This window comes from Drosophila busckii, chromosome 3L (genome assembly GCF_011750605.1).
Source record: "Drosophila busckii strain San Diego stock center, stock number 13000-0081.31 chromosome 3L, ASM1175060v1, whole genome shotgun sequence".
Taxonomy (NCBI): domain Eukaryota; kingdom Metazoa; phylum Arthropoda; class Insecta; order Diptera; family Drosophilidae; genus Drosophila; species Drosophila busckii.
In genome coordinates, this window is record NC_046606.1 from 13,046,570 (window position 1) to 13,068,018 (window position 21,449).

The 21,449-nt window shown below is 38.1% G+C and overlaps 2 protein-coding genes across 2 annotated transcripts in view; one reads left to right on the forward strand and one right to left on the reverse strand.

The window, feature by feature from the left end:
* The window catches only part of LOC108600159 (lachesin), a 100,916-nt gene that overhangs the window by 71,853 nt on the left and 7,614 nt on the right, over positions 1-21,449 (forward strand). The gene's annotated exons all lie outside the window — the stretch shown is intronic.
* Positions 16,001-19,511, reverse strand: LOC108600158 (glycine receptor subunit alpha-4). The gene is made up of 7 exons (XM_017987559.2): positions 18,994-19,511; positions 17,744-17,892; positions 17,282-17,686; positions 17,067-17,225; positions 16,854-17,009; positions 16,418-16,797; positions 16,001-16,359 (listed from the first exon to the last, which is right to left on the reverse strand). The coding sequence occupies exons 1-7, from the start codon at positions 19,059-19,061 to the stop codon at positions 16,108-16,110; spliced, it is 1,569 nt and encodes a 522-aa protein (XP_017843048.1). The 5' UTR covers positions 19,062-19,511; the 3' UTR covers positions 16,001-16,107.

Below are 21,449 nucleotides of genomic sequence, written 5' to 3' on the forward strand. Positions count from 1 at the left end.
TTAAATATTGAACACAGCACAAAGAAAAAGCAAAAGAATGTATTCAAGAAATAAAGCAACAAGCAGCTTAAATTGTTTTTTTTTCTTTGCTCATTTTTCTTTTCATAGTCTATATTCTATTTTCTGTACATTTTTTGCACATTTCTTTTACTGTTTGCGCCTCGAGGCAAACAGCAAGCGAACGAGCGGCCGAGTGAGTCAATTTTAACCACAAACGAAGTACAAAATATCCATTAAGATAACAAGTTTTCAGTAGTTGTAACATTTTCTTGCCTCATGACTCCCTGCGCCGCGCCGCGCACTGCTCTTAGCCCTGCCGCATTTGTTGAAGCATTTTAGTGCCTTTCTAGCAGCAAAGCAGTTTCCTTGCCTGCCTGGCTTGGCTGGCTGGCTGGCAGCTTGTCAGCGCACAAAGTTAGCAACGTCTTGTGCCTTGGCGCATTGCCAAAGTGACGCTCTTAGGCATTTTTAAATTTGAAAAGACTTTTATTTCGCTGGCTGCGTGTACAACAAGCAAATGTCCAAAGTCGCTGCAGTTGCCAAAGTGCCCAAAAAACATAGATAGCAACTAAATAAGCAAACAAAGCAGCAGGAATGCCATAGAGTGTGTCCTTGTTGCAACATTAGCACTAAGCAAAGCCACAACCAGCCCAGAAATCAATTACTTGCAACCGTACGCTGTATTATGCAGCATGTCCACAACAAGAACATGCAACATGCATCAAAACTTTTGCCGCTGTTGTATTTAATGTCCTTGCTCATTAGCGCGCCATGGCATATATCGATGTCCTGCTGTGAAAAAAGCCACATGTGCGCTCCCAAAACAAAACAAAAGCCTTCAAGAATAAAAACAGCCAACGGATTAGTTGCCAATTTTTTGGCCAACAATACAGCATTTGCCCATTTTTTTTGGGCCATCAGCATGTTAGCCGTGCTTACTCTTGTTTCATTTCATTTGGCTTTTAGCTTGGTTGGTATCATAGGTGCTTTTGACCGCAGCTAGAGTTAAAGCCTCATCCCTTTTGGTCCTTTACGCTAGTAAAGTTTACGCTGCTCTGGCGACAATTAAATTGTTTTGGCTTTGTTTAAGCGCAAATTGTGCAACAAGGCAACACGTGCAACGTGCTGCAAGCTGCAAGCTAACAACAATATGGCAGGAAGTAGCAGCAGCCACTGCTAGCAGAAGGAGCTGCAGCAGCAGCAGCGGCATAAGTATACAAAACGCTCAGCAGGGGCATAATTTTGCCCCGCTGCCGGCGTTCGCTGCTCAGCAAGAGTTGCTGCAATATTCTGCGGCGTGGTCTGACTGGTCTGTTGAGAAAATGGAAAGTTTTGCGCCAAAGCCAAAGCTAAAGTAGTTGCCTTAACGCCCCCTGAAGATCGCGCGTACTTGGGATCTACTTGGGCAGCGGCTAGGGGTGCGCGCGCTTGTGTCAAAGTGTGAAAAACTTTTGAGCGTCTTAATTAAATTTTATACAGCGCAATAAGGCGACGCCCCAAAAAAAAAAACAAAAAAAAAGAACAAAATATATAAAGCGCAACACAACTTGCAGCAGCAATGAGGTGATGTGGCAACTTTTATAAAAGTGACAGCTGCACATGAGGAAAATGAGAAATTCAGCAAGCTAAATGAAGTAACTGCAACTGCACAAGTAGCTTGGCTTAAAGCTAACTAATTAGCGACAACTTTGCGTTAATTGAGTGCCTAATTATTAAGCTTAATATATTTGCTTGGCAGCGCATAATTAATGCACATCAAATCTATTAAAGCTGATGAAAACTTTTGCTTATAAATTGAAGTATGACGCGCACAAATTAGATTAGAAGAGTACAAGAATAAAAGCTTATTATATACGAACGTGCAAGTCCAGCAATTAATATTATAAGGGTTAAGCAAGGCTACGCAATAACAAATGCATACATAATAAATTGGGTTATGCGATGCCTACGCAAAGCATGCACATACAGATGTACATTTCTGGAATGCGAGCTATCGCCAATAACCACATAACATAAAACATACATACCTCTGTCGTTAGGCCAGCGGCAGCTGCGCAGTGACATTTACGCCACATTCTAAAATGCGAGCAGCAATAAAACACTATGACCAACATATAACCATAAGCTACATAGTTCTGACCTGCGCCCAGTGAATACGCACATTCATGGAATGCGAGCTACGCAGTAATATACATACTGCATATGCCACAACATTTAAGTATAGAATAGTTGCGCAGTTTACCAGCTGCATTGATATATTTAAATGCGTAATTAAAAGATATAAAAAGAAGAGGAACCGACCGCAGGACAGTCAGTTCTGTTTCGGCGTTCAGTGAATAAAGAGTGAAAGTTGTGAAGTGAAGTTTGTGTACTCATTTATAGACATACTATATTAAGCCTCCGACAATCTCAGAAGTGTGAACGATATACACCTACAAAATGAATAACAGTGAAATAAATGTCGATGTGGAGATCGCAGAGTTTTCAGTTATCCAACTGAAAACCTGGCTGGCGGCGTTGGAGCAACCTACCACTGGCACCAAGGCCGAGTTAGTTGCACGTCTTAACGCGATCTCGCCACAAACACGTGGCGCCAGACCTAATTCAACCACAGAAGACCCTGACGCAAGTGGACACAACAGCGACATGGACGAGCAAAGCGTTATTTCATCACAAAATGAAGCGGTCGACAATTTAAATCAACAGGCACAAGACACAGTTGGCGACACACCAACAACTTCAAACGCAGACATACACAACCATGACGTGTCCGTGCTGGAACAGCTACGTGGGATACAGCAGATGCTAGCAGAACTCAAAAGCCCAAAAGGAGAAGAGCACCACACCACAAATGGCGACAAAAGTGGCAACGGTAGCGATAACATAGAGAAGCGAGCAATCTTTGATATAAATGCTAAGCAACAGCGAAGTGACAGTGCAGCTTTGGCTTTGTCACAAGCTAAAGAAATCGCAATGAGCTACGACGGAACAACATGTGCACGTCTTTGGGCAGCACAAATACAAAATATTGCAAATATGTACAACTTGGACAATGGCAACATGCGTATTTTGATAATCTCAAAATTAAAAGGCAGTGCTCAACAGTGGCTACATGCCAACACAGTGCGAATTATGGAACCAATCGACGCAATATTGGAACAATTAATTTTTGCATTCGGGGATCAACAATCTAAAATGGAGTTACGGCGCAAATTCGAGGATCGTAAGTGGCAGCCCGGTGAAAAATTCGCAGCATACTTCGAAATAAAAATGATGCTGGCCAATGCGATTGCCATCGAACCAGATGAGCTGATTGAACATATCATCGAAGGGATACCAGACATCAACCTGCGCGATCAGGCGCACATACAGCGATTTTCCAGCCCAGTGCAGATTCTTTGCGCTTTCGCCAACGTACACATTCGAGGACGGACAGCAGCACCCAAGCAGAGCGCGCCATCAACAGGAAATGCAGTTCGCAGAGCTGGAGTACGTTGCACAAACTGCAACTCAATCGGACACAACGCACAGGAATGCCGAAAGCCAAAAAGGGAGCCAGGATCATGCTACGCGTGCGGCAAATTTGGACATTTTGTGGCACAATGCCAGGATAAGAACGAACTGCGGGGCAACAACTATGTAAAGTATTTTAAAATTTATTTTGTTAACAATAACCCATTTTCAAAAATTACAGCATGCCTTATAGACTCAGGTAGTCCCATATCTTTCATAAAAAAAACACTCATGCCCAAAGAGGCAAACTTACAAACTGTAACTGAATCTTATTTTGGATTAAATAAAAGCCAACTTGAAGTGTATGGCAGCATATTATGTTATGTTTTCAAAGAAACAACAAAATGTTATTTTAATTTGATAGTAGTTTCAAACGAGTCTATGAGTCATGATGTAGTTTTAGGCAGAAATTTCATGGATGCATGTAATTTGAAATTAGACCTTGACACGCTAAAAATGATAGCAGTAGAAAACAGTCCACACCACAATAAAAATCTGTCTCACAATATTAAAAGATTTAAGAATAGCTCTTACACAGTAATTCGCAGAACTGAACCAAAGGTTAAGTCAATTCAAAAGTTTTCAAGAAGATATAAAATAGAACGACAGTCAACTGATAAAACTGATACAATTGATATAAATGATACTACTGATACAAATGATACAACTGATACAACTGATACAAAGCATACAACTGATACAACTGATACAAAGGATACAACTGATACAACTGTTACAACTGTTACAACTGTTACAAATGATAAAATTAATATAAATGATACAACTGATACAAATGATACAACTGATACAACTGATATATATGATGCAACAGATACAACTGATCAAGAAAATATAAAATTGGCAACTGATAAAACTAATACAACTGCTATAAATGAATCTACTGATAAACTGATACAAATGATACAACTGATACAAAGGATACAAATGATACAAAGGATACAACTGATTCAACAGAATAATAAATGGCAATGAGGCAACAAAAAAAACGACTAGAAACTGATACAATTGAGCAACAGAACACAGATAAGAAAGAAAACATTATCCTAAAAAACAGACAAGACCAAACAGTAAACGTGGAAAACTTTGACACTGAAATGTTTAATATCTATCACACTGACAATGAAGAAATTGATTATAAATGTGGGGAAAACATAGGTTATGGAACAAAATGGAAATTTACAAGAATACTGAGGGAAAATTACATAAACGCAATACGACCGGAAAAACCAACAATCAGAGCAGAGATTAAACTATGTTTAGAAAATAGCAAGCCTTTTAGTTGTTCTACACGACGACTGTCTTATACAGAAAAAGAAAAGCTACAGCAGTTATTAGACGAATATTTACAAAACGACATTATTCAACCAAGTGATTCTGAATATGCTTCACCCATAGTATTAGTTAAAAAAAAAAACTGGCGACATGAGATTATGCATTGATTTCAGAAAACTAAACAAAGTATTAATTAAAGACAATTACCCACTGCCACTGATAGACGACTTGTTGGACAAATTAGTAAACAAAACGGTATTCTCAAAACTAGATTTAAAAAATGGTTATTTCCATGTTTTTGTAGACAAAGAATCAGTGAAATATACATCGTTTGTAACGCCCCTTGGCCAATTTGAGTTTCTCAGAATGCCAATGGGAGTAAAAAACGCTTCCGCAGTATTTCAACGATTTGTTAATAAAATATTTGGGGATATGATTAGGGAGAATAAAGTTATTGTTTACATGGACGATATAATGATCGCGAGCAAAGACATCAAAGAACATTTAGATACATTAACAATAGTATTTCAAAGATTAACACAAAACAAATTAGAGTTACGCATGGACAAATGCGAGTTTTTGCAATCAAGCGTCAAGTATTTAGGTTTTTTCATATCGAAAGACGGAATTAAAGCAGACGAGAAAGGTATTGAGGCCGTACAAAATTTTCCAATACCAGATAAAGCCCCTGCTGTTCAAAGCTTCTTAGGACTATGCTCCTACTTTCGCAGGTTCATAAAAGATTTTTCAACAATGGCCAAGCCGCTATACGATTTGATAAGGAAAGATAGACAATTTGAAGAAAAAGAACTGGAATGTTTCACAATTCTAAAAAACAAATTAATACAGTCACCAATCTTAGCAATTTATGATTATAAGAAAGATATTGAGTTACACTGTGACGCCAGTGCATTAGGTTTTGGAGCTGTCCGACTTCAGAAGCAAGACGATGGAAGACTACACCCAGTTTTCTACTTTTCAAAGCGGACAACAGAAACAGAATCAAAGTATCATAGCTTCGAGCTAGAAACCCTTGCAATAATTTATGCTTTGAGACGGTTCAGAATATACGTACAAGGCAAACATTTTAAAATAGTTACAGACTGTAACTCACTGACGCTCACACTGAACAGAGTCGAACTCAACCCAAGAATAGCAAGGTGGGCACTTGAGCTTCAAAACTACGATTATGAAATCATTCATAGGTCAGGGAGTAGAATGCAACACGTCGATGCACTCAGTAGATGTAATAATATTTTAATAGTAGAAACAAACACTTTCGAAAATAATTTAGTCATTTGTCAAAATAAAGATACTAAAATTGTCAATTTAAAAAAATCATTAGAGAAAGCAGAGCACAAGCTATTCGAAATGAGAAACGGCATAGTGTATAGAAAAACAACAGACAACAGAGTCTTGTTTTACGTGCCCGAAAGTATGGAAGACCACGTCCTGTACAAGTATCACAATGACATAGGCACATAGGCACATAGGCAGAGGTTTCAAAACATAAAAGAAAAATGTTGCTCACACATTCAAAATTGTCTCAAATTCATTGCGTTTTCCCCAACAACAGGAAAAAGTGAAGGATTTTTACACAGTATCCCGAAAGGCTCAAAGCCATTTGAAACAATTCACATTGACCATTACGGCCCAGTGAGCAATGCTAGAGCGAAGAAATACATTTTTGCCATAGTTGACGGGTTTACAAAGTTTGTAAGACTTTACACAACGAAGACCACAAACACAAAAGAAGTAATCATAGCACTTAAGGATTACTTTAGGGCCTACAGCAGACCGAAAATCATAATTTCCGATCGAGGCAGTTGTTTTACGTCAAAAGATTTCGAGAATTTTACCGCAACCACAAACATTAAACATATTAAAATAGCAACAGGATCCCCACAGGCCAATGGGCAAGTGGAAAGAATTAACAGAAGTTTAGGGCCAATGATTGCAAAACTGGTCGATACTGAAAACAACGTACATTGGGACACCATTATTGACAAAGTAGAATACGCATTCAACAACACACAGCATCGCAGCATAAAACAAATGCCAAGCAAAATGCTATTCGGAACAGAGCAAAAGGGCGCAATAATAGACAGTTTAAGAGAAAAACTAGAAGAGCTAAACACAACAGCAACAGAAAATTTAAAACAGATTAGAATAGAGGCCAAGCTAAATCAAGATAAAGCACAAAAGATATATGAAACTTACTTCAATAGAAACAAGACTAAACCAAAAAACATAAAAAAAAGGCGACTACGTAATGGTAAAAAATTTTGATACAACAATAGGCGCACCTAGAAAACTGATACCGAAAAATAAAGGCCCATACAAAATAGAAAAAATTTTGCGCAATGACCGATTTTTATTAAAAGATGTGGAAGGTTTTCAAGCATCACGCACGCCATACATTGGCGTGTGGAGCGTTCAAAACATTAAGCCATGGTTCAATAGAAATAAAATTAAAAGCATATAAATTAAGAATATCAACATGTATATTTAGAAATAATTTAACTTTAAGAAAAAAAAAGAGAAAATGTGAATATTAGATGTAAGTCAAAAACTGTTAAACCACATGATCAGGAGATCAAACGGTCAGGATGGCCGAGTTGTGGTAGGCAAGCTGCCTGCACATACCAAATACATATATATATACAAAGGGTTAAGCAAGCTACGCAATAACAATGCATTACGTACATACATTGGGTTATGCGAGCTACGCAACAGCATGCACATACAGATGTACATTCTGGAATGCGAGCTACGCAATAACAATAACATAAACATACATACATTGTGGTAGGCCAGCTGCAGCTGCGCAGTGACATACGCACATTCTAAAATGCGAGCTACGCAATAAAACACACTTGTACATACATATACATTAAGCTAACATAAGTTGGGGCTGCGCAGTGACATACGCACATTCTGGAATGCGAGCTACGCAGTAATATACATACTTATTTGCACATACATTTAAATTAGAATTGCGCAGTTTACCAGCTGCATGATATGGTAAAATGCGTAATTAATAAAGTTATAAAAAGATGAGGACGCGACGCAGGACAGTCAGTTCTGTTTCGGCGTTCAGTGAATAAAGAATGGTGGGAAAGTTGTCGCAGTGAATTTGTGTATCATTTATAACATACTCTATAAGCCTCCGACAAAGCTTATTATATACGAACGTGCAAGTCCAGCAATTAATATTATAGCTCATTATAATGCCAAGCAGGCGTGCTTAACTGAATGAATGTAACATTCAAATATGATTTATAGCTTAATTTAGTGCTGCATTAGCTGAATTTATGAGTTAATAATAAATATAGCAGCTTGTGTGTAGCTTTGCTTACAACAAACGTTTATTTATAAATTTGTTTGGCTGTAGTGAATGAAATCTGAATGCTCTGCAAATTTGCTGTTAGGCCCAAGCTATGTTATGTTATGTTTTATGTTAAAGCTGCTGCTGTTAAGTCAGCGTAGCTATGTTAAGCCACAGCCTATGTATGCTTTTAATTTAATCAAATAACTTGAGAGTCTGCACAGTTTGTAATTGATTTTGATATGCTGGCAAATTAAAGATAATTTTAGTTTGCTTTCAAGTCATTAACTGAGCTCTGCTGCACACATTTGTGCTGTGATAATTAATAAATTCCACAGAAAATTAATAATCAACATAAGCTTATGCTCAGCACTAACACATATGCATGCTCATATATTAATTCCGGCTATGTATATGTGTTAGTAGTTGACCCTGCTCACTTGAGCTGATTTCCTGTCATTTAATGAAGCAAGCAAAGTAATTGTTTGCTTATGAGCTTGGCATTAATAATATTTTGAGCTGAGTGTCCATGCTATGCATTATTCATATATGTAAGCTACAAATAAATATAATTTGAACAACAGTTAGCAAATGTTTTTACGTTTAGCGCGCAGCTCCATTTGCACATTGCATTATTTATTGTTATTGTTATACCTCATTTTTTTCATAATAGTTTTGCAACTGTAATTTATGTTGAATTTTTTTACTCTGTGGTTTTGCCTTGCAGGCAAAATGCCAACTCTGACAATTATTGCAACAACTTTTACAGGTGCAAAAAAAAAGAAGTTTTTTTTAATATGAAATTGCTGCAAACTGCTGGCTAATGCACAAATGCATTAGAATCAAAGTTATAACAAGCGATAACAATATTAATTTAAATAAATTTAAATGCAAATACAATAAATATATTTTTTTATTGCATGCAAATAAATGTCACAATGCTACATCATTAATACGCATTACGTATTCACATGCTAGCAGTCAATTCGATCTATTTTCGTTATTCGCCATTCGCTTTGAAGTTTCGCTTTTATCTGCCAGCTGCCTGGCAAGTTGCAAACGCAAAAGTTTCTATGCGATTGAAGCTTTCATTCTTTGCTCATTTTTTATGCGAATGAGTCTGCGTCTAGCCGTTGGCAAGCGCAACTTTCCAGGCAGCGCAGCGCAGCAACCGGAAAAACTAAAGAAAATTGAAAGTTTTTTGATTTATAATCGTGAAACTTTTACGCTTCATTCGACAGCAGAACGAAAAAAATATATATATATTCTGCTGCATATTTTATTCGCTGTCGTTCTTCATAAACAGTTTTGGTGACTTTCAAAAGTTGCAAGCAGCAGTCACAGCAGCAGCAGCAGCAGCAGCAACTGTCACGATATTAACAAGCGTGGTGCTCAACTTTTGTTGTACTTAAAGTTTTTAAAAATCTGTTGCATAATTTTATGCGCATATTACGCATACGCACTGCTGCAAGTGCATTTAAGGTAAGCGTAAAAAAAATAAATGAAACTGTCAACAGTAAACCAAGCCACAAAATGTCCACAACTCTTGGCCAACTGTTGGACACAAGCTGTCACTAATATCAACGATGTTTTATTTAAAGCCAAACAGAACGAAGCTATGTGTGTGTCTCAGTGTGTGTGTAAGTTATATGTAACTATGGTACGCATAACCGCATCAGAATTTATAGCTAACATTTTGCTTATTGACAGCGCATGACAAGACAAGACGACGTTAGTTGTTAAACAGAAAAGTGAGTGCTTTTGTATATTATATGTAATTCATCATAAAAATAGCAGCACACACACACACACCTGTGGCGGCGGCTCTTCATGTCGATTGCTTGATTGGCCAACATCCATCAAAGCGAATTTGACTTGCTGCCGCTTGCAATGAATAGCACAAGAGAGTGAGAGAGAGAGCATGTGTGTTATTGAGTAAGTGAAAAATTTACTTCAAGCTCTGCTGCATGAGTTGGCATATTAAACAAATTGAAAAAGTTTGCTTCAAGCTGTTGTTAGCACCAGTTTGGCAGCTCATTGTTTTTTTTATTTAAAGCTGCATGTTTTGACAACTTGCTGCTAAAAGCTTATGCAAATGCATATTTTCATTTCGAAATCATAAAATCTATTCAAAAGGTGTGCGTGTTGCCATAGAACTGCATTCAAAGCAAATAAAAAAAGAGAGCAGGCACATTGAATGTTTTACTTTTATTGCAGCCATTACTTTGGGTAACCACAAGAGCGTTTAGGGCTTAACAGTTTCCAGCGAAAACTGTGTTTTTGCCCTTTGTGCATAAAATAAGCGTAAAGGCGCTGGCAACTGTGACGAGTACTTTTTGATAAGCCCACAAAGGCAGGCGACGCAACTAGTGCGGCAATGGGCGTAGTGAAGGGTGCTAAAAGCAAAAAACTGTGGCTGCGTAAAATGTTTGGAAATTGAAAAACGCTTTGCGCAAAGAGTTTGGGCAGCTATTGAGTGCGTACTCTTGATTGCGGCGGCCAAATGGTTGGCCCAACTGAAGCGAAACTTAATGACACAAAGCGCACTAATTTACCCAAACGCCCACTCTCTCTCTCTTTCTATCTCTCTTTCGCTCTCTTTCTCTTCTTTGCGCAAACACTTAAAAAATAGATGCGAAATGGCCTCGTCGTCAAGCGCATTATTGTAATCCACTTGAAATCCAATCAATCAGAGTCGGCAGCTAAAATGATACAAGCGAGTGCAATTAATGCGAGCTCCCTTTTCTCTCTCACTCTCTCTGTACTGCATTAAAACTGCAGCCAGCAATTAAGCCAGTGCACAAATTGTAGTTGCTCACTCTGACTACTTAAAGTAAGTTTTTTAACAAAATGTTGCCTGCGCTTATTATTATGACTTTTGAAATATGCAAAAACAAAAGCCGCTTGGGCGCACCAGTTGACTTGTCTCGATAACCTTAGCGAAACTTCTTCTTTTGCCTGCCAACTATAATGTCTCTCTTGGGCATACGCATTACAACTTTTAGCCAAGAAAAAAAACAAAACAACGCAACAGCAAGCAAACAAAATATAAATAAGTAAAAGCAAAACAAAAGCCGCAGCACGCGCTTAAGTATAGTTGTCACACAAAACTGAGTTTTGGTTTTGCTGACCAATGGGAATATCAAATGAAAGCAAAATCTGATAACTGTAACAGCAAAATCTGTTTTGTGTTTTTGTTATAATGCAACGATTACGTTGCGTTTGGCTCTCGAAGCGACTGTCACGTAGAAAAGTTGCCAGAACGACAGACAGACAGACAGATAGATAGACAGACGATTGTGCAAATATTGTGCTTGCTAAAATATTTGTATGACGCATTTAACACGTATACGCCCCCATGGTAATGACTGTATAATACAACCAAACAACTCTTGTATTTGCATTGTCATTTGCTCACAAAAGAGAAACCAAAATGAAGCTGCTGCTGCCGTTGCCGCTGCCTGTGGGCTTAACAGCTAAATACAACTATTTGTGCATGGCTCTCAACTCACTAAATGCCTGTGTGTGTGTGTGTGTACACAAATAGCACTGTGCAGCTGTGTTATATGACAGGCATTATATGCACATTATACAAATAAATGCGAATACATGAATGGGATAATAAAGCATTGCATGAGGCCACAATAATTTCATAAACAGCATTTGTAAGCTAAAGCTAAAATTGAATGCAATTCGATTGTACTTGTGCCATAACCCATACATATATGAATGCAATCAATGGCGCCTTAATGTTATTTTCGCTAATTAATTAAAAATAATTATGCAAGTGTCAAGCACAATTGCGGATGACAGTGAGTGTGAATATTAAGCTGAGCTTATGTTAATTAGCAGCTGGCATAACATAACATAAACAGCATGGGATAAGCAATAAATGTTAAACTCTAGATCGTATCATGCACAATTGCGCATAACAGTGAGAGTAAATGTTAAGCCTGACTTCTGTTAGCCTTAACATCAGCAGGCCTAACATAAAATTAACAGCAAGCTATAAATGCACAGTGTTAAACTCTAGATCGTTTTTCAAAGAATTTTATTTAATTTAACTGATGTATTCAAATAATATTAATAATTTACTAATTATTAGCAAACTTTATTTTCATGCTCTGCTGCAATTCAATGTCAATGTCCGCCTTGATTTAGAGCTTAACTCATGCTGCAGTGTTGGCCCAACAACTAGACTAGAAATGTTCAAAAATTATTCGCACGTAAAACAATAAATTTTCATAATAGCCTCGCATCTAACCCCAAGTAGCGCCCACGCATACACACACACACACATATGTATGTGCTACTGCCCCCTCTCAACTATTAGGCCACGTGTAAAGTGCAAAAGCGCAGTGTCAGCAAAATGGGCCATTGCGGCAGCGACGGAACATAGGCTAGAGCAGGACAACATGAGGCTAGCTAAAGATTGCCGTTATTTGTATGCAAAGCAGCAGACCAAAACCGACAGCAGCAGCAACAGCAACAACAACAACAACAGCAAGAAGAGGAGAGGAGAGAAGCATATTGCAGCAACACAGGCCAACTGCCATTCAAAGTCAGGCGAGCAGGATGCGGATAAGGATGAGGATGTGGATGTGGATGTGGATACGGATGAGCATGAGGTGTATACAGTTTTGCAGCTGGAGCCCAATAGTCCAGTTCAGAGCATGAGAGGATGGGCGGCTACGAAACGTGTTTCAATTTTTATGACATTTCAATGCAGTTGATGTCAGCGCAATGAGGATAAGAGAGTAAGAGAGCGAGAGAGTCGGTGGGTAAAATGCTCGTTACAATTTTGACAATTCCAAAATGCAGCTTGAGGTTAAAAGTGCTTGCCAAATATATATGCTTGGACACTTTGCAACAATTCAATTGAATGGCATTGTACAAATGCTGCAAAAAAAAAATAAATAAAAATAAATTTCACATGTCACGACACACAAAAAAGTAGAAAGAAAAATGTTTATCGCTCTTTGAAAAGTCACATGCAAAGCTAAAAATGCAAACACGTATATTATTTAATTCAATGCTAATTGCAGAGCAAAAATTGTATTAAATTAAATTTTATAAACGCATTTGCATTTATTGTTTTTCCTTGCTGTCCAAAACAGTCATCCTGACGCATAATTGAATGTGATTAGACACGCACAATTGGCTTTTGTTATGCGAATATTCATACAAATATTTTGCCGAAGACTAATTTTAATTTTAATTGTGTTGAAATGCTGCGCTCAATGGTGCGTTATGAATCAACTCTTTTAATTTGTTAACCAAATGCTTTGTGCAACTGAAACTGTCCGCAGCAGACATAAATTTTGGCTTTATATTTCATATGCTTAAGCATAACAGCAAAGCAAATACAATAGCAATGAGCTATTGAATTTAAGTTAAGTTATTTTTATTCTGTCATAAAGTCCATTAGGCAATACTATTCTTAGTACATTCATTAAAAACGCATTACACTTTCATCAGTGAAACAACTGTCAGCTATAATTTGTTATATTATAGGGTTAATTTTAGGCTGCAGTTGCTGTTTAGAGCTCTTCAGCTCGCATGCTAAGTGGGCCAATAAATCTTGAGCCTTAGCCATGTGCTGAGGCCGACTGACTGAGCGAACGTGACTCACATATAGACAATAGCGTATGCAACAAAATGGTAAATCGGGTGATAAATTAACGCATTAAAAGCAATGCGAACAACGCTGACGTTCATGTGTTCTCTTTTAATAACGCAAATTGCCAAAAAAGATGCGAGCGTAGCATACGCGATTTGTTAGGCGCCTAAATAATTTAAAGCATTAAAGTTAGAGTAACGCCGCTTGTGCTGCTAGACAAGTCAATATAAACAACAGCAGCAGCAGCAGCAGCATATAAACAAAGCTAACAAATTTGCACAGCGATACAGTTGCAGTTAGCCAGCCAATGTTCAGCGAACAAATACATAGATACATACATAGATAGCTAGATACAGATACTATAAATGGCAGGCTTAATCAAATAGCATTTTGAGCTGCGCTGCAGGTTTTGCAGCTGTGTGCAACAATATCAAAGGCAATCGCCCCAGTCGACTGGTCAACAAAATAGCAAATAATAAAATAGTACGACAAATGTAAATACAAATCCAGTGACAGTCAGACAGTCAGTTTGCTATTGCCCAAATATCTATCGACTAGCAGCACATCCTGTGGCACATTTGCTGACCAATTTTGCAGCATGGCGCAAAATTGGAAATTTCGCACTTTGCTGCTGGTCAACAAATGCTGCCTGCTAAGGTAGAGCAATACACACACAGACATATGGAAAGCAATTGAAGGTGTGTTAACTATTGTTGTTGCTGTTGTTGTTTGCTGGGCCGCCTGCTTGTATTTCATTTGCAGCTGGCGCAAACGCAGCTTTTATCTATTCGCACCCGCAGCTCTCGCTTGTGTGTGTGTCACTTGAGTGAAGCATTCAATTGATTGACGCCATGTCTTTTGATTTCCCAAACGTGAACAATGCACTTGAGAGCCCGTAGTTGCCACAAAAAACAGCAGCAGCAAGCAAGAAAGAGAGTGAGAGATTGAAGAATGCCGCAAGGTTTGAGTAACGTAACCACAAAGCACTTATTGAGCGAGTGTCAGCTGGCAGTTTAAAACTATATGCAAATTATAAATAATTATAGTTTCAATTTATATAATTTGCCCTCAAGCAACTTGTTAACTTAGTCCAGCATCTTGTTTATCCACATAACATACATTCTAGTTAAATAAATTTATGTGCTGTGATTTGAGCATAAAATTGATTTATCACATTAGTTTAACAGATGGACTTGCTCGTTGCTACTTTGGCTCATCAATTGTTGGGTCACTCACTTGCATACCAAATGAGCAGAGATGTCCACAGAGCGCACGCAGCAGACACAATAAAAAAACGTTGAATGTCCATTAATTTAGCAGGCATAGCAAATTAAATTGCTGCAGCATTCAGCATAGATCAAATCTCTTTAAGCTGCTGAAAAATAGTGTCACAAAAGAGTTTATAACATTTTAGCATGTGATGTATGTGATTTGTATGTGTGTGTGTAATTTAATAAAAGACTTAAGCTGATAGATTGAATGCAATTTTCAGTTGCAAATCAACGCCCAACTGTTGCTGGAACTGTTGCTCGATGAGCGCACAAATTCAATAAATTATCTCTCGTTTCATTTCATTCAGCAGCGTTGGCAAAAGGCCGAGATAATAGCAAGAAATTGTATTTGAAATCTAGTTGAGTTGCTAACAAGCTGGCAGCAATAAGAAAAATAAATAAATTGTTAAGCTCTCTGCAGTTGTTCTGCTGGCTTTAAGCTTCATATGCAAATAATTGCTTTAATTAAGTTAAAACACCATTTGCTAAAAGCATTGCATAGATATTTTCACTTTTGCAATAGCAAACACAGTGTCCTTTATAACTAGCATTAGCACGCGTTGCCAAATGTTAATTGCATTAGCATATTTTGATAATTTTTAGGGAAATAAAAGGACCAAATTGCAAGTTGCCCTTGCTGGCTGATTGGCAGCAAGCTTAGCTAATTACAAATAGATTATACAACTTTTTTTTCGTCATGTACATATAATTGTATATAGCTATAATTAGAACAAATTACATGAGGGCAATTACTAATCAGCAACTTATTGAATTCAAATCAACGAACTTTTGTTTGTGCGAAACACGCGCCCTCTACCGATTCGCTTGCACACTAAAGCGTTTACAAGTGTTACCCCATTGCTGAAAGTATGTTACAGCGCCATCTATTAATAGCAGCAGCTGGTCACTGTTAGTTAACAGCTGTTACGTTTACTTACAGCTGGCGCCAGAATGTAAAAACTTGAGTTTCTTTGGTACTAAATATACAGCGCGTTTTATTTCATGTCTGATGTTTTCTTTTAATACTATGACTATGAGATGTAATGTGTCTTAAAATTAAACAATATATATTAATGCTTAGCTTATAAAACATAGACAAATGTCCAATAGAGCGCATTGAAGGCCAAAAACATGCCCGGAAACAAAAGACGCGCACGTCTGTCTATCCACATGGCAATCTCCTGTGGCGTCATGGTTGTAAAAGTGGGCGGCGGTGGGTCCTTGCTCATCGATAGCTTATCCTTGTCAATGTCTATAATGTGGTCATTGGTGGAACGATCGCTGCAAACTGAGACAGTGTCGGCGCACTCAGTGCGTATTATAGGCAAATTGGGCTAAAAATATAGTGAATATTAATAAATGTATAATATATTGCAGTTTAAGTAAACTTACATGCACTGTTAGATAATTATTAAAGCTGGGATTAACAGTACCATTGCCATTGCGCACGCTCTCTGTGCTGGAGACAATATTATCCAAGCTGGAGCAAGAACGCGCTCTGCTCTCATTGCTCAAACTGCCGCCCAGTTGACGACGTGTGGGGCGTGGCGTTAGTGTGGACTTAATAATATACTTGCTGTTGACTTTCTTGAGCTCAATGTTCTCCTTGCGTCGCCAAATCGTATTGACAAAGGCAAACTCCACCAGACTGCCAAAAATGAAGAAAGTGCAGCCAATAAACCAAACCTCCGAAACTTTAATGTAACTGACTTTGGGTAGAGTTTTGCTCTGCGATGATGAGAGCGTTATAAACGACAACATAGTGCTGGTGCCTGCAAAATATAAACAATTAAAATATATTTAATGTTATTGTTACTGATGAGCTTACCCAGCATAATGCGTGGTGGTGAAGCATCCGCTTGCAGCCAAAAGGATACCCAAGATATGGCAACAATCATCATAGACGGCAAATAATAGTCCAATAAATAGAAACCAATTTCACGCTGCAGATTGACGGTGAAACTCAAGGAGCTGTAGTCACCCACTGTAAAGAAGTAAAACCATTAATTGCTGACTAATTAAACTACTTAAAGTTACTTACTAAATGCACCATGTCGCAAATTAATTTCATCTGCATGCACTACAGTTGTGTTATGCCAATACCTAGCCAAATTGTATTCAGTCAAACGCATTTCAGGATCAAAGGATATGGGCGATACCTTCTCCCACTCCAGCACCAAGTCCGACGTGTTGTACATCCCTGCAAGCAAAGTTATTGATGCTATATGCTACACACATTTGGCTAGTTGAACTTACAGCTCTCCAGCACAGTGGCGCAATGTTGCTGATCGAATGGAAACTTTTGAAAGTTCATCCAGCAGTACAGTGAAGCCTGCAGTCTTGTGGAAACAATTACATTGCCATCACTCGAAATGGACGTCAGCACATCCTTCTCATCTGTGCCCAGTATGCTGGAGTCGCGTTCGTTAGCAAAGAATATATGCGGCAGCCATAGCCGCTCGCTCAAATGCTTCTGGCCCAAAATATTATCACGATCTGGCGCAAAGTGCTCGTAGGCCAAACGCTTATCCTGGAAGCTCAGCTGCAGCAGCGCATGCATTTTGAACTGCAGTAAATCTGAGTTGAGATTCTGCAGCAAATAAACGTAGATGCGTGTCTTGACCACAGTGGGCAAACGTTGGTTTGTCTTGTTGTTGTATTCTATAAGCAGCAAGGATTAAGTAACTGAGCACAGTCATTTGCGGGCAATTGACTTACCCATAGGTCGCTCCAGACGATCATAGCGACAGACATGAGTCATGCGTTGTATAAGCTCTGTATATTGCAGGTCCTTGGCATTAGCCAGCGAAGGACAATTTGGATCCTCGCTGCTGCTGTCAATGGCAGCGCTGCTGTTGCTGGCAGCGCTGTAAAATTAAAATAAATTTTAAATTTAAACACAAGCATGTAACTATTAAAATTTAAATGTTTTTTATTTATAGAGTTTAGTAACCTAAGATGAAGTTCAGCCTGCACTTGCATAAATTAAAGTTTTTGAAAATTACTTTAGTTTACCGTTACCAATTAAAGCGAACTATTAAACACGCCTCATATAGTATATAAAATGTAATTAGTTTACAGCTCATTTAACTTTATCTGAGTCTCCAACTCTTGCCCAGCTCTCGCAGCTGTGCAAGCTTATTTGTTCTCCCAAGTCAAAGTGAAATATTTGCCTACTCTGGCTTTCTAATTATGAATACACTGCCATTGCCAGTGCCAATGCAATTGCAATTGCAATTGCTTATTGTGTGCGCCTTGTGGTTAAGTTAGGCAACAAAAGAGCAGCAGCAGCTACAACAACAAGGGAGCCAATTCAATTAGTGCACTTGGCCTGATCCCAGAACAGCAAACAATAAATAAACAACAGCGTCTCATTTATTATTTCATTTAAATATTTGTCTATAGACATTGCGAAAGATAACAAATTTATTCGTGCAAGCTCTAACCTTATGCCTGTAGACACATATATCGAGCTGAGAGCCGAATAAATTTCATGCACCTTCGAATTATGCTAATCAGTGTTTAATAGCGTCGGCGGCTTGCATAAATGTAAGCATGAACTGTAAATTGAAAGTGTGACAAGGCGTATACGTAATGTTTGCAAGTAAGCGCTGACCCCATATTGACTCAGTTAATTTATCAGCGGAAATAGCATCTTCTGATAAAACTTGCTCAAGCAATGATTTTGATTTTGTTTTATGTGCATTACAACATTTGTAGATACAAATATTTGTGTTTACAGCTGATAACAGCTGCCGGTTATCTGTGCGTAAGCTGCATAAACAATTGCTACCACTTTTATTTCGTTTTTAAAAAATTTAATTGCAATGCCGCAAGGAAAGTTTTAGCAAAATGAAACAGTATTTTGGGTATCTGACAAATGAGAAAACATATCGTGTTATTTGCTTTTATCAGCAAAATGTTTGGCATGAGGCATGAAATTAAAATTCAATTCTTGCTACACTTACCTTACAACTGTTGTTAGATTATTATATATTATTATTGAAGCCAACAGCGCACAAAAGAATTTATTCATTTTCACTAATTAAGTATTAAGCTTGTAATGCGTATTAATTACAGTAGTATTGTCAGTTAATTTGTTTAATCTAAGCGCATGTTTAGATGTATCGATTTAAAACTTGTTCACGATCTATTTATTTATTTATTTGTTTATCCTCGCTACGTTGCACATTCACTTAACCATGCTTATTAATTGAATTTGTTTTTAATGTTAATGCTAATTGATTTAAGTTTGCGTTTTAATTTGATTTGCGAGGACTCGCCGTCGTTGCTTGTCGTTGGCACTGTGAGCTCGCGTTGCGTTTGCGCCTAACAGAAATACCCGCTTTTGTTAACTAAAGTTGCTGCGTCGCGTCGCAATCTGGCCAAAATATAACGCTGATAAGCTAGCGATAACAGCTTCGCCTACAATACGCGATCGGGCTCGGCTCGTCGTCGACTTCGTTGTTAACTATTGAGCAGCGTTAAAACGACAGCGCAGGGTCGCTGTAGATCGTTGCGTTTATAAGCAGGCCACAGCATCAAGCGGCCAACTACATATGTAAACGTTGGCTAGACTACTAAGCATGCCAGCTAGAATATACCCTAGCTATTAATATTGAAGTTAAACAGCAGCAGCTATCTTTACAGCTTGTGTTTCTTAGAATTACAAAAAAGATAGTAGCAGCCACGCTTTCGCACGTTTTATCTAATTCAGCAAATTTCCTGCCTCACGGCGGCTTTCATTGAGTAAAACAAGCATATCGCATGTTCGCCGTACCTCCCTCTAAACTCGGTTATGTCTAAAGAGAGGCATGTTTATTACAAAATGACATCGGAAGCAAACCGGTAATTGTAATGCGTTCTAAGCAAGGTAAATAAATAGCATTGGCATTACTAACACTAACTGATTGATGCAACAATTCTTGTTTTACGCATTAGCATATCCACATTAAGATATAAAATCTACTAGCTAAAGGGTTCATCTACTCGAGTGTATCTGTGTGTGTGTTCAGGTGTCTGGCGAACTTGTAATTAACGCGACTCGCGACCGGCGCACAGTTTGTAATAATTATTTGTTAGGTGAGGCACACGCTCATTGCTCAGCTCAGTTGTTTAAACAATAACATATGCACACACACACACACACACACACACATAAGCACATGATTTGTGCAAATTAATTATGGATTGTAGCATATAAATAATTATATAACTTGTTGTTGGGCAGTTCAATAAACTTGGCTTTGAAATAATTGCTAAATGCTTATCAACTTTTGCAGTGGTGTAGTGTGTGTAGAAAACAATCATCGATGTTTTCTTATTGATTTAGTGGTTGAACAAACTTTTTGAATGCGAGCGAGCTGTGCAGGGATTATGCTTAAAGGTCGCATTCGCAACAAGCCCAGCAAGACGTGACACAGAAATTTGTGTGTGACAATAATGGGCAATAACAAAAATGAATTATTAACAATGTTGGTAGCTGAACATGATGATCACGTGTTAAATGTTTGATTGAACATTGAATTGTTAAATTTGATTAAACAAAGTAGATTTGCATGCAAGTCGCTTGGCCTACAAGTGTTAAGCATCTTCATAAACACGCTTGTTGTTTCTCCAGTCTTTACTTGTTTTGGCACCAAAATGGTGCGTTTAGATTAGATAAAACGCAAAATCTGCTAAAATTGGACCAAGTTCGCGCTAGTTTGCAAACAGAGTTCTAAGTATACTCAGAAAAAACGTACGTATGTATGTGTGATAAATTTATCAGCTTATAGACAGTGCTCGAGCACTCTTTGTGCGTCAATACAAATTACTTTATTGTGCACTGTAATGCATTACGTATGCCAGTAGCGTTAATAAAATACACATTGTCAAAAGCAATTTTTAATTAAGTATATTTTACAAAACAAAAAGTAAATAAGTCGCCTTGCGCTTTCGTTCTGTCGTCACAGCAGGCGTATGCGCAATGTCGAAAAGAAGTGTGAGCTTATCAGCAACTCTCTCTCCAGCTTGGCTGTGTGTGCTTAACACAACATTTGCACTCCTTGCGGCCTCGAGGTGTTGCCGCTTGGTATCTGCCATTGTCGCACAACATGGCGTATGTGTGCTTTTGTCGCTATTTAGAGGTTAAGCGTTTATTTATTTGCATAGCGTGTTTTATTTTATGGGTCGCCGAAAAATGTGATTTCATATTTACGCTCAACGCTTGCAAATATTGACTATTTGCCATTGCTGCTGCTGCTGCTGCTGCTGCTGTTGCCCAAACATTTATAATTAAATATGTTTATGTTAATGAAAATTTTTTGGTGGCTCTTTATTGTTATTTAAAGCCTTGCACGTGCTTTAATTCGATCTGCAAGCAAGCAGCTTTGTGCTTTTGCCGACAGTTGCCGCAATTTTCTAGCCAAGATCTTGACATTAT

Excerpts from the sequence above, each read along its gene's own strand:
- LOC108600158 (XM_017987559.2), bottom strand. The coding sequence starts at position 19,061 with ATGAATAAATTCTTTTGTGCGCTGTTGGCTTCAATAATAATATATAAT. Across the intron at positions 17,687-17,743 it reads TCGTCTGGAGCGACCTATGG|AATACAACAACAAGACAAAC; the intron begins GTAAGTCAATTG and ends TGCTGCTTATAG. Across the intron at positions 16,360-16,417 it reads ATAATTATCTAACAGTGCAT|CCCAATTTGCCTATAATACG; the intron begins GTAAGTTTACTT and ends CTATATTTTTAG.